The sequence below is a fragment of the Narcine bancroftii genome, chromosome 5 (assembly GCF_036971445.1).
Source record: "Narcine bancroftii isolate sNarBan1 chromosome 5, sNarBan1.hap1, whole genome shotgun sequence".
Classification (NCBI taxonomy): domain Eukaryota; kingdom Metazoa; phylum Chordata; class Chondrichthyes; order Torpediniformes; family Narcinidae; genus Narcine; species Narcine bancroftii.
In genome coordinates this window covers 88,805,798-88,823,776 of record NC_091473.1, presented here as the reverse complement: position 1 = coordinate 88,823,776, position 17,979 = coordinate 88,805,798, and the positions used below count along the sequence as shown (strand labels likewise).

Genomic DNA, 17,979 nt, shown 5'->3' with positions numbered 1-17,979 from the left:
AATGAATTCCACAGATTCACCACCCTCTGGGTAAAGAAATTCCTCCTCATCTCGGTCCTAAATGGTTTGCCTATTATCCTCAAACCATGGCCCCGGGTTCTGGATTTTCCCATCATTAGAAACATCCCATCTGCATCCATTCTGTCCAGTCCTGCCAGAATTTTATATGTCTCTATGAGATCCCCTCTCAATCTTCTAAACTCCAGGGAGTACAATCCAAATTTGCGCAATCTTTCCTCATAAGTCATTCCTGCCATTCCAGGTATCAGCCTGGTGAATCACCTCTGCACTCCCTCCATTGCAAGAACATCCTTCCTTAGATAAGGTGACCAAAACTGCACACAGTACTCTGATGGGCTTGTCTGAAGCAGCTAAGGAAGCAGCCACACCTGGAATGAAAGGGGCTCACTGATTGGCTGCTCCCCAGATAGCACTAAACAACCAATCACAGGAAGGGGATCGTATTGCCACAAGTCAGGTGGCATGTCACATCAGAGATGCCAGCACAATAAACCAGTATTGAATTCAATCCTATACTGTGTGTCTCTTCTTTGAGCATAACCTCTCTAACATTAGCAGCTGCTACACTAGACTATTTAGTATTTGGCACGAAAAAGAAAATATTTAAGTGGTCTTAAATGCAGAAAAAGCTTTGGAATGGGACTTTTAAGGTTCTGGACAAATTCAGATTTGGTCAAACTTTTATAAATTGGATTAAGGCCTTACATAATGATCCCAAAGCTTAAGTGGTAACTAATGGACAAATATCTACTTCAGTTCAACTGACAGGATCAAGCAAACAAGGATGTCTTTTAAATTCTGCATTGTTTATGTTAGCTATAGAACCACTAGCAAAAGTAATTAGGAGTGATTTGGAAATTAAGGGATTTAATGTTGGTCAAGAAGAACACAAAATCAATTTATTTGCAGATGATGTTTTAATATACTTGACAGAATCTGAGACTTAGCTATGGAAATTACACTTTAATTTGGAGGAATATGGTAAGATCTCTGGGGACAAAATAAATTGGGATAAAATTGAAATTATGCCTCTTACAGAAAGATATTATAGTTATTGACAAAGAAATACTCAATTTAAATGGTCAAAGGATGGGATTAAATAATTATAGATTCATGCAGACAAGAATTTTAAAAATCTATATAAATTGAATTACTTGCCATTATTTTAAAAAGTTGAAGAAGTTTTTAAAAAATGGATGAATATCTATAACATTAATAGGACAGGTTAATTGTATAAAGATGAATATAGTTCCAATAATTCAGTATCTTTTTCAATCTTTACCTACCGGTATATTACTGCACATAGGTTTTTTCAACAATTATATATGTAAGGAAATTTCTTTGAAAATATAAAGTGTTAAGAGTTTCTATAGAAAGATTAACATTAAAATATGAATCGGGAGGCTTACAACTCTCTAACTTTGAGTATTATTACCAAGCAGCTTGAAAGAGATTTCTTAGTTCTCTTTTTGAAGGAGTAGAAAAACTGGCATGGGTCAAAACAAAGTTAGTTAAAAGGAGAGAAATTAACAGAGGAATTTATTTATAAATGGTATTCTAAAGAGTAACTATTATTGAAACACTTGATTATTGTTTGTAATAAGATAAAAGACAAAATTAGAATAAATGGAAATATATCACCCAAGATGCTCTTGATTAAAAATCATCTTGTATCTTTTTAACTATCTTGTTTAGTTAGGATATTAAAAATATTGAAGACTGTTATGAGCAAGGTCAATTGATGTCATTTGAACAATTGATGAAAAAAATATGGAATACCAAGCAACACTTTGTTCTGTTATTTCCAATTGAGAGCATATTTAAGGGTCAAGTTAGGTTTAGAAATGTGATTACCCATTTGTAGTGAGGTGGAAACTCTTATTAGGAAAGGAAATACCAAAAGATTTACTTCTTCAATACATCTTTCATTGCAAAAAGGAACCATTAAAAAAGGAAGTGTATAAATCTGGACAGAAATGGGAGTTGGATCTGAATATTACAATTGATGAGCAAAGATGGTTATCTTTGTCAAGTTAGTTTGACAATCTTACAAGAAAAAAGTATAACACTTTTTTGAAAATTTGGCAATCATACTTAAATTCCACTAGAGCACGATTATAGTGTGGACCATTGCGCCTCGCCGCCCTACCTTCCCCGTCTATCTCTCAATTGGTGGGGGGAGGGGGGGAGGTGGTGGCAGGAGGTCCATCCCATCCCAACCTGGAAAAATCAAGAGAAGAAATCAGCCTGAGCACTAGCCTCCGCGTCGTGACAAACTTATAAAACCCTGATATGTGTCTTATACCTTTGTTGTGAGCGTCTTGAATTATGTGTGTAATTGTGGTTAGCTAAGTGTTAAATGTTGAGGGTGGGGGTTGGGGATGAAAAGAGCTTGAATTCTGCATAAAATTTTGTACAAAACTGATAAATCTAAACTGTAGTCAATGCTGATACTGTTAACATTGACATTGACAAAAGTGATGCCATTTTGGCAAGAAATCACAGAAAAATTAACCAGGATAAAAGGAATGACCTCCATGGGCGACCTGGAGTTATATCTATTAGGTTATTTCATGGAGATAAGCAACAAATTGACTAAATATAGAACCTCATTTATAAAAATAACACTCACGGAAGTTGGAGAAAAAACAAAAATCACATACAACTTAAAGAATTAATATGACACTTTTATAAAGGGCTGGCAGCCATACCTGGACCACATAGGGGTCCAGATACAGTAATAAAAAGCAACAAAAAAAAAGTGTATAAAAATTATTTACAAAAACGGTTTCGCCAACTATACTCTATATGCTTAAAATATATGTAAGCTCCGATGGTGAACTGGGGGAGGGAGAGAGGAAGGGACTGTTTTTGTTTTTATTTGTTGTGATTGTGAGAAAAAGTTTAATATATTGTATATTTAAAATGTTACTATGTATAATTTTTGAGAAAAAAACAATAATAAAATATTTTTTAAAAACTGACACTGATAATGTTGGTAACTGAGTTTAAGTTTGGAAAATTATAAATATTCAAAATAAATAGCATGACAATCACTATTAATGCAAGATTATAGATTCATTGATTTTTTTTTACATCAACATCACAAAAACTGAATAGAATGAAATCAGATATATCAGATCAATGCTTGAGGTGCAGTGAAGAGATAGGTACTTTTTGGCATTCAACTTCATGTCCTCAGGTAAAACCTTTCTGTGTGGACTTATGAAAATTTTAGAACAAGTTAAACCCACATTTATTTCTATTGGGAAATATAGAAGGAACAAGACCCAAAGTAAAATTGTCAATATATCAAAGGAAATTTGTTAAAATAGTGAGGAAATGTACTGCAGTGATTTGGAAATCAGACTCCTATTTAGATATGGGAAGATGGAATGCAGAAATTCAAAGCTGTATTCCTTTAGAGAAAATTACATATAATTTGCAAAATAAATATTCTATATTTTTGCAAATTTGGAGCCTGTATACACAAATTTTGGGAATAAATATGTAGGAATGTTCTTCCATCCTCTTTAAGTCCTGTGTTAATAATCTTCTTTAAAATAAAAATGTTCATATAAAATCTGTAGAGTTCGTGTGCTGGCGTGGGGGGGGGGGGGGCAATGTTCTGGGCAATCCAAGATACTATATTATTTCTTTCTCTTTTTTTTAAAAAATACTATATAATTATTTATTTGCAAATATATTATTCTTTAAGAGGGGAGGGTGGGTGAGAGGTTCGGAGACGGAGAGAAGGAGAAGGGTCATAACCGTCATGTAACAAATGAAAATTTCTTCAGCTCGGATACTTATTTTATTGTATTTCTTTGGCTTGGCTTCGCGGACGAAGATTTATGCAGGGGTAATGTCCACGTCAGCTGCAGGCTCGTTTGTGGCTGACAAGTCCTATGCGGGACAGGCAGACACGGTTACAGCGGTTGTAAGGGAAAATTGGTTGGTTGGGGTTGGGTGTTGGGTTTTTCATCCTTTGTCTTTTGTCAGTGAGGTGGGCTCTGCGGTCTTCTTCCAAGGAGGTTGCTGCCCGCCGAACTGTGAGGCGCCAAGATGCACGGTTTGAGGCAATATCAGCCCACTGGCAGTGGTCAATGAGGCAGGCACCAAGAGATTTCTTTAGGCAGTCCTTGTACCTCTTCTTTGGTGCACCTCTATCTCGGTGGCCAGTGGAGAGCTCGCCATATAACACGATCTTGGGAAGGCGATGGTCCTCCATTCTGGAGACGTGACCTTCCCAGCGCAGTTGGATCTTCAGCAGCGTGGATTCGATGCTGTCGACCTCTGCCATCTCGAGTACTTCGATGTTGGTGATGAAATCGCTCCAATGAATGTTGAGGATGGAGCGGAGACAACGCTGGTGGAAGCATTCTAGGAGCCATAGGTGATACCAGTAGAGGACCCATGATTCGGAGCTGAACAGGAGTGTGGGTATGACAACGGCTCTGTATACGCTAATCTTTGTGAGGTTTTTCAGTTGGTTGTTTTTCCAGACTCTTTTGTGTAGTCTTCCAAAGGCGCTATTTGCCTTGGCGAGTCTGTTGTCTATCTCGTTGTCAATCCTTGCATCCGATGAAATGGTGCAGCCGAGATAGGTAAACTGGTTGACCGTTTTGAGTTTTGTGTGCCCGATGGAGATGTGGGAGGGCTGGTAGTCATGGTGGGGAGCTGGCTGATGGAGGACCTCAGTTTTCTTCAGGCTGACTTCCAGGCAAAACATTTTGGCAGTTTCAACAAAACAAGACGTCAAGCGCTGAAGAGCTGGCTCTGAATGGGCAACTAAAGCGGCATCGTCTGCAAAGAGTAGTTCATGGACAAGTTTCTCTTGTGTCTTGGTGTGAGCTTGCAGGCGCCTCAAATTGAAGAGACTGCCATCCGTGCGGTATCGGATGTAAACAGCGTCTTCATTGTTGAAGTCTTTCATGGCTTGTTTCAGCATCATGCTGAAGAAGATTGAAAAGAGGGTTGGTGCGAGAACGCAGCCTTGCTTCACACCATTGTTAATGGAGAAGGGTTCAGAGAGCTAATTGCTGTATCTGACCCGACTTTGTTGGTTTTCGTGCAGTTGGATAACCATGTTGAGGAACTTTGGGGGGCATCTGAGGCGCTCTAGTATTTGCCAAAGCCCTTTCCTACTCACGGTGTCGAAGGCTTTGGTGAGGTCAACAAAGGTGATGTAGAGTTCTTTGTTTTGTTCTCTGCACTTTTCTTGTAGCTGTCCGAGGGCAAAGACCATGTCAGTAGTTCCTCTGTTTGCGCGAAAGCCGCACTGTGATTCTGGGAGAACATTTTCGGTGACACTAGGTATTATTCTATTTAGGAGAATCCTAGCGAAGATTTTGCCTGCAATGGAGAGCAACGTGATTCCCCTGTAGTTTGAGAAGTCTGATTTCTCGCCTTTGTTTTTGTACAGGGTGATGATGATGGCATCACGAAGGTCCTGAGGCAGCTTTCCTTGGTCCCAGCAGAGCTTGAAAAACTCATGCAGTTTGGCACGCAGAGTTTTACCGCCAGCCTTCCAGACCTCTGGGGGTGATTCCATCCATACCTGCTGCTTTGCCACTTTTCAGTTGTTCAATTGCCTTATATGTCTCTTCCTGGGTGAGGACCTCATCCAGCTCTAGCCTCAAGGGCTGTTGAGGGAGCTGGAGCTGGGCGGATTCTTGGACTGAGCGGTTGGCACTGAAAAGAGATTGGAAGTGTTCTGACCATCGGATGAGGGTGGAGATCTTGTCGCTGAGGAGGACTTTGCCGTCTGAGCTGTGCAGCAGGTTTTGGACTTGGGGTGAGGGGCCGTACACAGCCTTTAGAGCCTCGAAAAAACCCCTGAAGTCGCCAATGTCCACGCTGAGCTGGGTTCGTTTGGCGAGGCTAGTCCACCACTCATTTTGGATCTCCCGGAGTTTGCGTTGAAGATGGCTGCATGCGTGACGGAAGGCTCGTTTCTTCTCTGGCCAGGACGGCTTTGCAAGGTATAATAATTTATCAATTACAAGTATGGAAATTTTTAAAATATTCAAAAAAAGGAAGAAACATTCAAAGAAAGAGAAGCATACAGAAAACAGCATTTGCAAACATCAATTATCTCACTTTCCCAGCAACACTGAATGCCTTCAATTTTATTGGTTTAGTAACAGGAGTGGAAAATAATTTTATGATAATGTTTAAATGACACTGAAAAATTGATTTTTAACAACTATAAATCTCATAGTAGAGGATAACTTGAGAGGTTTACAAGGTATGTAGAGTAAGAAATTCCAAATGTTGATTAGGCAAACTAGCAGAAAGTAATGTTTTTAAATATTTTGCATGTTTGAAAATGATCTCTAAAAGCAGCAATTTTAAATGAGGATTCAGTATAAATAGTACTTCTTGCTCCTCTGTTACATTCCCACTGATGGGGATGTCCAAAAATTGAGCTTTAATCTTTGTTCATTGTAGTCAAATGCCTTGAACTCAGGAAACTTTCTGCTGAGAATTTACTTGATTTTACCTTTCTTTTGCACTTTCAGGGGAAATTAATCCACTTAATTTCTTTCCATATTTCAGTCTCCACTAGTTAGGTTGCAAAAAGCAAGTTTTTTTTAAAATCCCATTTCTAACTTCTTATTGCATAAATGTGCTTTAGCCACAATCCCTGCAAAATTAGATTTTAAATTTCTTCCATCTTGTGATAAAAATGGTGACTCTGTGATTGGTTTCATTAGTGATTGTTCTTGTTTGATACTTCAGCCAAGTAAATAATTTCTTTGGTAATTAGCCAGTTATGGCACCACGCTCAACCCTAATCCTGATCCAAAAAATTGTGTGGTTACATATATTCTAGGAGAAGTTGCTAAAATTATATCTAGAGATTGGCAACCTATAACTAGTAAGATATCACAAGGATATGTTTAGAACCCAGCTGTTTACAAACTATATTCGGATTGATGCACTAAAATTTATATTTTCTATTTTACTGATGACATAAAACTAGGAGGGATTATGAACAGTGACTAGGTTGTAAAAAAAAATGCTTCAAGAGATTACAAGCAAGCTAAAACAAACAAAAACTTAGCAATTGTGGCACACACACATGCATCTTCTTTGGCTTGGCTTCGCGGACAAAGATTTATGGAGGGGGTAAAAGTCCATGTCAGCTGCAGGCTCGATTGTGGCTGACAAGTCTGATGCGGGACAGGCAGACACGGTTGCAGCGGTTGCAGGGGAAAATTGGTTGGTTGGGGTTGGGTGTTGGGTTTTTCCTCCTTTGTCTTTTGTCAGTGAGGTGGGCTCTGCGGTCTTCTTCAAAGGAGGTTGCTGCCCGCCGAACTGTGAGGCGCCAAGATGCACGGTTTGAGGCGATATCAGCCCATTGGCGGTGGTCAATGTGGCAGGCACCAAGAGATTTCTTTAGGCAGTCCTTGTACCTCTTCTTTGGTGCACCTCTGTCACGGTGGCCAGTGGAGAGCTCGCCATATAACACGATCTTGGGAAGGTGATGGTCCTCCATTCTGGAGATGTGACCCACCCAGCGCAGCTGGATCTTCAGCAGCATGGACTCGATGCTGTCGGCCTCTGCCATCTCGAGTACTTCGATGTTAGGGATGAAGTCGCTCCAATGAATTTTGAGGATGGAGCGGAGACAACACTGGTGGAAGCGTTCTAGGAGCCGTAGGTGATGCCGGTAGAGGACCCATGATTCGGAGCCGAACAGGAGTGTGGGTATGACAACGGCTCTGTATACGCTAATCTTTGTGAGGTTTTTCAGTTGGTTGTTTTTCCAGACTCTTTTGTGTAGTCTTCCAAAGGCGCTATTTGCCTTGGAGAGTCTGTTGTCTATCTCGTTGTCGATCCTTGCATCTGATGAAATGGTGCAGCCGAGATAGGTAAACATGCAGAGTACTTGGATACAAATAATAAAATATAAAATGTTATTGTTAGATAGTTGATCCACAGTTGTTGAGCAGTCATGAAGAAGCTGTATCTCAGCCTGGTGTTTCTAGTTCTGATACTCCTTTATCTCAAGAAGATTCTGCGTGCAGGTGGTTGGGGTCCTCTAATTTTTTGCAAGCTTTCATCAATTGATCTCCGATCTGATGTTCTACATCAACCGTACCCCACTGTGGTGCAGCCCGCCATGATGTACATCATTATTAGATCCTCCCTCAGCCTTCTCCTCTGCAAGGAAAGCTAACCGAGCCCATCCAGACTCTCCCCATAACTGAAATGTTCCATCCCAGGCAATAGCCCAATGTATCTCCTCAGAATCTTCTCACGGCAATCATTCTTACATTTTCTGCCTAAAGTTTGTCCAATTCTTTTCTCACATTGCTGGGGATAATTGTCATATGATTTACACTTCACATAATTTACTCACATGACAAACCATTTACAACATCTGATCCTCATCTGTGTACATGTCAAACTTACCAATCCTTTCAATGTTTATTCATACACCTTTTTCATCCTTGATTCTTCCCAGGTTTTGTCTGTGATTTTAAATGCAGTTCCTAGAAGGAGCTAATTAATTGAATTTAACATATAACCTTTTCATTTCCAATATTCGAGTTCTCATGCAGCATTTGCAACAGATCCTCTATATTAGTTATTCTACTTTTAATTCCTGAACTTAACTGAACAGTCATACTGTAATAAAAGGATTGCCCTTTTTTTTCCCATCCTTGATGCTAATTTGTGAACTCCCAGTGGTTTATATGATATTTCTAAAGTAAATGATCTGCTTGAGTAAAACCTGGGGAAACTCTTGATTCCAGACTCTATTTTACATGTGTTTTATTTCATTTTGTAGCAGATGCCACTTTCCTGGCCCTACACCCAGTCCTGGAACATGTGCACATCTAAGCCACTTATGACAGACTATCATTCATTGATCATAGCTCTCCCTTCAACACAATAACACCAAAACAACCTAATCTCAAACACTGTGACCTTGGCCTCCACACCCTGCTCTGCTCATGAATCAGTGAGGATTGGTGTTAACACCTGCTCCAAATTATGCTCAATTCCAGAAACCTGCAAGGCTGTGTATTCCCCTACTGTACAGACTCGTATTATACTCCCACGACTGTGTGGCCAAACACAGCTCCAACTCCAGCTATAAATTCACAGAGGTCACCACTGCAATAGTCAAGATCTCTATCAATGAGTTGGAAATAGAAGGAAGACAGAGGCTTGGTGCTGTAACAACACCTTTCCCTCAATATCAGCAACACCAAGAAGCTGAATATAGACTTCCAGTCTGCAACAAAAGCAATGAGGTGCAAGTTGCAGACAGCTTTAAGTTTCCAAAAGCAAACATCTCCAGTGGCCTGTCTCGTTCCACATCAATGCAATGGTCAGGAAAGTGCACCTCTACTTCCTGAGAAGCCTAATGAAATTTAGTGATCACCAGCATCCCTGAACAACATTTATAGATCCACCATTGAAAGTATCCAGACAGGGTACATCTCTGTGTGATGCAGGAACTGCTCTGTCCAAGACATTAGAAACTGCACAGAGTTGCGAACGTAGCTCAGATCATTACACAAATAACTCTGTTGACCATCAATATCTCCCACTGGAAAAGCAGCCGACATATTAAAAGACTCATCACACCCTGGCCACACTCGCCTCACTCCCTCCTGTTGGGAAAAAAGATACATTAGTGTGAGATCAAGTACCATTGAATTCAGGGAGAGGTTATTTTCTGCCTTTATAAGACTTCTGAATGATCCTCACATTGGTAAAATTATGTTGCCTTTGTTTGTACCAACTGATTGCTGTAGCTCTGCACTTCTATATGTAACATTATCTTTAATTAATCATTCCTGCGATCTAATACTCGGAAATGTTTCCACAAATTGCTCAGCATACTTATAGTCCAAAAAAAATCTTGTCATCATTTGGCATGATAATCTTTAAACTTGCTGGATGACACCTCACAAATCTGTACCCTTTCTGCCAGAGGAAGCTTTTAACCAGATTAAATTCTCATCTTCGTTTCAATAATGCCGCACTTATATCCAGATAGAACAATATTCTTTCCTTCAATCTCAAGCCGAGCACTTCTAGCTTTTGCTCTTTCTACTGCTGCTATCAATATCTTTTCTCTGTCTTGGTGTCTTAGGAACTTGATCAATATAGAACACAGCTTTTGATTGGATGTTGGTTGCCGGTATGAGGGCTCTATGTGTCCTTTCATTTTCAATATTCTGTCCAACATTGTTGGCTCCCAAAACTTTAGGTATCGATTCTTGAAAAAAACTAATAGGATCTTGACCTTCAATATTTCCTTAAGTCCAATAATTTTAATATTATTTCTTCTGCTGAAATTTTCTAGTTATCCATTTTTTCCTCAACAACCCACCCATCTGTAGCAGTTTCTATTTTTCCCAATATTCCTTATATCTTCCATTTCTTCTTCCACAATTGTCTGCGCATGCACAAACTATTTTCATCTTCTTCTTCAACTCCACTGCCTCTAGCTGCCCCAAAAGGCGATCCACTTACATGGTGGTGGGGGGGGGGGGGGGGGTTGGGAAGGGAGGTGAATCAAACTCCAGCCCCAGGCTTCTGTTGTGCAAGGGGCTTCTGTTCCTGCTTTTCTTCTTTTATTCGCTGGACTCGGGAGGTTCCTGTAACTTTTTATAATCTTTCTTAGGAGACATTCTTGAAAGGTTTAAATATTGTTTTTCTTCACTGTGAATTTTTTTAAACTTAGTTTAAGTAACTCTATTTAATCAATTTCACAGAAGGGTTGGGTTCCTACTTCCCATCTCAACTGCATCACGTGACACCCCCCTCAGCAAAAAAATTTCTTTTTCATCTATCATCATGCCCCTGTAACATCTTATTTATTTCAATAAAAATCACCTCTCATTCTTCTAAACTTCAATAGAGATTGAATTTCTTTACCTGCTTGTGATATGACAAGCTGAAGAATGCAGAGATGTAAATAGCAATGACCTGAAGAGAATACACATTACAGAAGCAGAATTTCTGGAGATCTTAAAACACAAAGGTTGAAAAATGCCCACCATCTGATGAAGCGTATCCTAGGACATTATAGGAAGCTAAGGAGAAATTTGCAGAAACCCTGGCAGAGATATTTACATTACTGTGGAACATGTGTAAGGTGTTAGAAGACAGGAGGGTGGCTAATGTTATGCCTTATTATTAAAAAAAAGGCCAGGGAATGACAGGCTAGTGAGCTTAACATCAGTCATCATGAAGTTACTGGAGGGAATTCTGATGAAGGAATAGCCAGCATATTATGTTGTGGGAGAATCTCAAACAAGGCAGCAAAACTCGACTTTTTTAAGGAGGTAACCAAGAGAATTGATGAAAGCATGGCATTATAGATTATTGTGGTGATACACCACTAGGCTACTGCAGGGGGAAATCTCTGTACCTGCAGGAAGATCACCGAAGGACAGACCACACTTGGCCTTCTGTCAATCAGCCGACCTAAATAGACCCAACTCCACCAGGCCGGCTGTCAATCAACCACCCGGGATATAATCCTGAGCCAGCCCCTCCTGAGCCAGTCACTCAGGAATCACCAGTACAGCTACCGCTGTAGCAGAGACTTTTAACTGAATAAAGCCTGTTGTACAGTCTTTCTCGAATTTTGTGTCTGCTTCCTGCTGCAGCAACACATCACAATTATCTATAATCGACTTTAGCAAGGGCTCTAATGAAATCCCACATGTTAGGTTGTATGAACAGGTTAGATCACATGAGATCCAGGTGAGGTGGTCACTTGGATACAGAACTGGGTGGAAGATAGGAGTAGAGGGTGGTAACGGAGCATTTTTACTCTCATTGGGCACCAGTGACTAGTGGTGTGCTGCAGGTATTGGTGCAGGGTCCACTGTTGTTTGTCATCTACATGAATGACTTGGTGAGCATAGTTAGTAAACATAGAAACATAGAAGATAGGAGCAGGAGTAGGTCATTCGACCCTTCAAGCCTGCTCCGCCATTCAACGAGATCATGGCTGATCTTAAAGTTCAGTACCCCGTCCCTGCCTTCTCTCCATAACCTTTAATACCCATATACTGAAGAAATAGATCTAATATATTTAATGAACCTGCCTCTACTGCCCTCTGTGGCAATGAATTCCACAGATTCACCACCCTCTGGGTAAAGAAATTCCTCCTCATCTCGGTCCTAAATGGTTTGCCTATTATCCTCAAACCATGACCCCGGGTTCTGGATTTTCACATCATTGGAAACATCCCATCTGCATCCATTCTGTCCAGTCCTGCCAGAATTTTATTGTCTCTATGAGATCCCCTCTCAATCTTCTAAACTCCAGGGAGTACAATCCCAATTTGCGCAATCTTTCCTCATAAGTCATTTCTGCCATTCCAGGTATCAGCCTGGTGAATCGCCTCTGCACTCCCTCCATTGCAAGAACATCCTTCCTTAGATAAGGTGACCAAAACTGCACACAATACTCCAGGTGTGGTCTCACCAAGGCCCTGTACAGCTGCAGTAAGGTATCCTTGTTCCAACACTCAAACCCTCTTGATATGAAGGCCAACATACCATTTGCCTTTTTAACTGCCTGCTGTACCTGCATGCTCGCCTTCAGAGACTGGTGTACAAATACCCATAGGTCTCTCTGCATTTCTCCATCTCTTAATCTATTGCCATTCAAATAGTAATCTGCCCTCCGGTTTGTATTACCAAAGTGGATAACCTCACATTTATCCACATTGTAGTGCATTTGCCATGTATCTGCCCAGTCCCTCAATTTATCCAAATCACACTGGAGCTTCCTGACCCCCTCTTCCGTGCACACAACCCCTCCTAGCTTAGTGTCATCTGCAAACTTGGAGATATTACATCCAATCCCCTCATCCAGATCATTAATGTAAATTGTGAACAGCTGGGGTCCCAGTACAGATCCCTGTGGCACCCCATTGGTCACCGCCTGCCACTCAGAAAACGAGCCATTTATCCCAACTCTCTGTCTTCTACCTGCCAGCCAGTTCTCAATCCACATCAATACTTTGCCCCCAATCCCATGAGCCTTGATTTTGGAAGCCAGTCGTTTATGCGGGACCTTATCGAAGGCCTTTTGGAAGTCCAGGTACACCACATCCACTGGCTCTCCCCCATCTATTTTACCTGCCACCATCTCAAAGAATTCCAACAGATTTGTCAAGCACGATTTACCTTTTGTAAATCCATGTTGACTCTGTCCGATCACTTCTCTGCTAGTCATATGCTCCACTATTACATCCTTAATAATGGATTCCATCATTTTGCCCACTACTGATGCAAGGCTCACCGGCCTATAATTCCCCGCTTTTTCTCTACCCCCCTTTTTAAAATAGTGGGGTAACATTAGCTACCCTCCAATCCATGGGTACTGATCCTGAGTCTATCGAGTTCTGGAAAATAATTCTTAAAGCATCTGCTATCTGAATGGCCACTTCCTTAAGTACCCTAGGATGTAGATTATCAGGCCCTTGGGATTTATCTGCCTTCAATCCCATCAATTTCCCCAAGACCATGTCCTTAGAGATACTGATTTCTTTCAGTTCCTCCCTTGCATTAGTCTCTATGTTTCCCAACGTCCTTGGGAGGTTATTTGTATCCTCTCTTGTAAAAACAGAACTAAAGTAAGAATTTAATTGGTCTGCCATTTCCTTATTCCCCATTATATATTCCCCTGGTTCCGACTGCAAAGGACCTACTCTGGATTTCACCAATATTTTCCTCTTGACATATTTATAAAAGCTTTTGCAGTCGGTTTTTATATTTGCCGCAAGCTTACTTTCGTAATTTATTTTTGCTCTCTTGATTAATCCCTTTGTCCTCCTTTGGTGCATCTTGAACTGCTCCCAGTCTTCGGTTGTGGTACATTTTTTGGCCAATTGATATGCTCTCTCTTTGGACCTAATGCTGTCTCTAATTTCCCTTGTTATCCATGGTTGAGTCACCTTTTTTTGGTTTATTTTTATGCCAAACCGGTATAAACGATTTTTGCAATTTCTCCATTAGATCTGTGAATGCTTTCCATTGTCTATCCACAGTCAACTCCCCCATAAACACCACCATAGTAAGTTTGTAGATGACTCCAAAATTGGTGGTAATAGTAAAAAATGAAAAATTTTAAATCAAAGATTACAAAAGGATCAAGGTGAACTGGGAAAGGGGGCCAAGGAATGGCAGATGGAGTTTAATTTGGACAAGTGTGAGGTGTTGCACTTTGGCAGATTAAATCATGACAGATCTTAGATGGTGAACAACAGGGCCCTAGGAAATGCTGGAGGACAAAGAGACTTGTGGGAACATAGTTCCATAAAAGTGGCAATGCAGGTAGACAGGGTGAGGAAGATGGCTTACTCACTTTCATTGGTCAGGGCATTGAGTAAAGAAGCAGGGACTTTTATGAGACTGCACTTTGAATATTGTCTAGTTTTGGTGGAAAGATGTTCTGATAGAAAGAGTACAGAAAAAATTCACGAGCATGTTGCAGGGACTGGGGGTTGAAGATCAAGGAGAAGCTGGATAGACTAGGATTTATGTCGTTGAAGAATGAGGTGAAGGAAAGGACCTAATAGAGATGTATGCAATCATGAGGGACATGGATAAGGTTAATATTCATAGTTTTTTTTCCCTTCAGAGGAGACAAAACAAAAGTAGAGAACATAGATTTAAGGTGAGAGGGGAAAGATTTAAAAGGATCTGAGGGATACCTTCTTCACACAATAGGTGGTGGGTATATCAAACAAGCTGCAGGATCTAATAGAAATAGGGAAACATGTTGCATTCAAAAGGCAGGTACATGAAAAGATTCAGAGAGATATGGCTGAAAACAGGCAAAAGAGACTAACCTGGACAAGATGGACCAAAGAGATTATTTTTGTGCTGTAGAACTCCAGGACTAGAACAACAGTCTCATCCCAGAAATCTTGGTACTGCTTCCATTGCTAGAACATCTTTTCTTTAATGAGGGAAATAAAAATATACAGTCTTCCAAATGTGGCCTCACCAATATGTGGTGTAACAATAGTTCTTTATTTCTAATAATCAATTTGTGAACTCTATTAACCATTGTTTACATTCTCTGCCTCCTCCCAGCATTATTTAGATGCCAGAAATTATTTACACCATCTACGATTTTAATTTTGTCCATTTTCTTTTGCATACTTTCAGACAGACATTTAATGTGATGTGTACTTTCCCCCATCAAATATGTTAGATGCTTGCAGGCATCTGGCACCAGGGCTATCCCCTTACACCTGATGATACATTGTGTGCAATCCCACCTCTATCCCATAATCTACATTAACTCAAAGTAAATTAAACTGGCAACTTTAAGCACAAATCAAATTATGGGGTCTTTTTGTCTTTGTGATCTGACTTTTTTAATTGACTGCCATTTGACCAGGTGTTCCTTCTAGGTAATTTAAGCAAAAAAAATGTAAATTATGTTACATGTTTGAACTGTATTGCTTATATCTTTTTTTTAAAATATACACACTGGAAGAAATAGTGCAGAGAAGGAAGCAGAATGAGAGATAGAAGTAGAAATGAAAATATTTAGCAATATGCTCAGCAGGGAGGGTCATCGATTGACCTTTTATGAAATAGGAGTGGTAAGTGGCTGAAGTATCAGTAAGGAAGCACTTTGGGAGCAGTGACCATAATAAAAATAGTTATGGAAATTCCTAAATTGGGGCAAAACCAATTTTGATGGTATTAGACAGAAACTTGCAGAGGTTGTTTGGATGATGCTGTTTTCAGGTGAGGGGACATCTTGCAAGTGGGAAGCTTTTAAGAGTGAGATAGCTAGAGTTCAGGAGCCAGCATATTCCTATTAGAGAAAAGAGTAGAGCTGGCACAGAATGCTGATGACAAGAGATATTGCGTCTCTAGTTAAGAAAAAGGAGTCATTTGTTAGGTATGGGCAACTGGAATCAAATGAATCCCTTGAGTAATATAGGGGTCATAGGAGTACACTCAAAAGAGAAATCATGAGGGAAAAAATAGAACATGAGATAACTCTGGCAGATATGGAAAGGGAGAATCTGAAAGGATTCACAAGAGAGGTCCAAAACAAAAACATTCTCATCTGCATTTACTGTGGAGGAAGACATGGTCGTTATGGGACCCAGGAAAGTATATAGCAATATCTTGAAGAGGGTTCATATGAAATAAGAGAACATCCTGAAGGTTTTGAAATGCATAAAGATGGATGTATCTTTGAGAGCCTTACCAAGTGTGCACCGGGACAGTGTGAAAAGCTAGGGAAGAAATTACAGGGCCCTTGTAGGGATATTAGTTTCTCACAACATCTATAATAATGTCCAATATCCACTTCAGACATAAAATACCTCTTTTTAAGAGATGATGGAATGGCTTCATCATTCCTTCAAATGCTGCCACCTATTCACATAATTAGGACAATTCACTATGCACCAGGTTTCCAACAATGTAGTTGGCACTGACCATGCCCTGAAAGTACAATAATGAGGTCAGAACAAGAATTTTACATGAATGATTCACCTAATCATTGAAAAAAGTTAGTCATCCATTAAAATCAGGTACAAACTTTTCAGCATCTCTGATTTGTCCCTTTAACTTCTTGAAACCTGGGTAACTGCAGTTGAAGAACAAAAGAGAGCAATGGCAAAATGCTTTTTGGTGTTTACTACTTTCAGTGACCAAGACAATGTAATGCAATCTTCAGGATCAAAGTATAGGGCTTCATAGAATCCACTACACGATTTTTTAAAAATATAAACAGAGATACACTTAGAAGACATATTTAGTGACTGTGCAGTGAACTGAGATTCACTGGTGGTGTGTTATACTGATGGCTGGCTCTGCCCCCATCTACCCATATATAACCCTGAGCCCCTCTGAAGACCACTTCTGCTGACCTGCAACACTGTACAAGTGATCTCTATCTCTCACACTCTGAGAGAAAGCCTGTTTGACTCTCTCTGCTTGCAAAACCATATGACCCTCTCAGAACAGCAATTTCTCTTCCAGACATAGCAGCTCTGACGTGCTCTTTCATCTGTTGCCTTTTGTAAACAACAAACAATTAGTGAAGTCTCTTGAGCACTCTTCAAAGGCTCTGGAGCCGATACATCTACCATGAGGCAGAGCTCTAGTATTTAAAATAAGATCAGTTTTAAAGTTTTTGTATGTGAACTACACTAAAAAAAACACCCCAATTTATCTCCTAAAATCATATCTATATACTCTGTCACACTATAGTGGATCGAGCCACATGGTGGTCAGAGGAGCTTCCACTGTCAGATATGACTACCGACATCTGCACCAAGGCCCTTATTTTCACCTGGATAGCACATTTCGGTCTGCCAGCAGGAGACGCCCGCTGTGGTCCTAAGCAAGCTCTGCGAGAAACTCGGTTCTTTAGCGCCCATATCGACATCTCAACATCGTCAGGCCAGGTCTGATATACCCCAGAACTTGCAGGATTGCAAGTACGTTTTCGTACAGAAAGGAGCACACTGAGCACCATTCCAGCGTCTGTCTGTATGAGGGTCCCTTTGAGGTACTAAGATGCAATGGTTCAACATACATTTTGGACATCAGAGGGAAAGAGGAAACTGGGGGAGGGGGGTGGGGTTCATGTGGTGACCCACTTACCAGCAAGAGAACAGGTTCCCAAAATGGCAGACATACTGTGGAAAATACAGGAAATTGACCTGCATCCAGCACAGGTTTTTAATCTGGGCTATGACATCACTGGTGATGTCACTTCCTGACCATGTGACAGAAGCAGTGATGTATACAAGTCCAGCATGCAAACCAGGAGGTGTCAGTCTTGCACTACACTCTACAGCACACATATCAACTCAACAATGTGGACAGCGATTCCACACCGTGTGCACAAACATCTATAGCTCAGTATAGAATACTTCACTACACTCTAAGTTACTTGGGCAATATCACACTTGTGAAATTTTC

At 40.4% G+C, this 17,979-nt stretch overlaps 1 protein-coding gene across 4 annotated transcripts in view; it reads right to left on the bottom strand.

The window, feature by feature from the left end:
- pde4dip (phosphodiesterase 4D interacting protein) overlaps nucleotides 1-17,979 on the bottom strand; it is a 564,002-nt gene that overhangs the window by 529,629 nt on the left and 16,394 nt on the right. For 2 of the 4 annotated variants that reach the window (XM_069938249.1, XM_069938251.1), the window contains exon 1: nucleotides 17,659-17,731. The exons of the other annotated variants lie outside the window; for them this stretch is intronic. In XM_069938249.1, coding sequence (XP_069794350.1) covers nucleotides 17,659-17,723 — 65 coding nt within the window. In that variant the 5' untranslated portion in view covers nucleotides 17,724-17,731. Of the gene's footprint in view, nucleotides 1-17,658; nucleotides 17,732-17,979 lie in introns of those variants that run through there. 4 annotated transcript variants of the gene reach the window in all.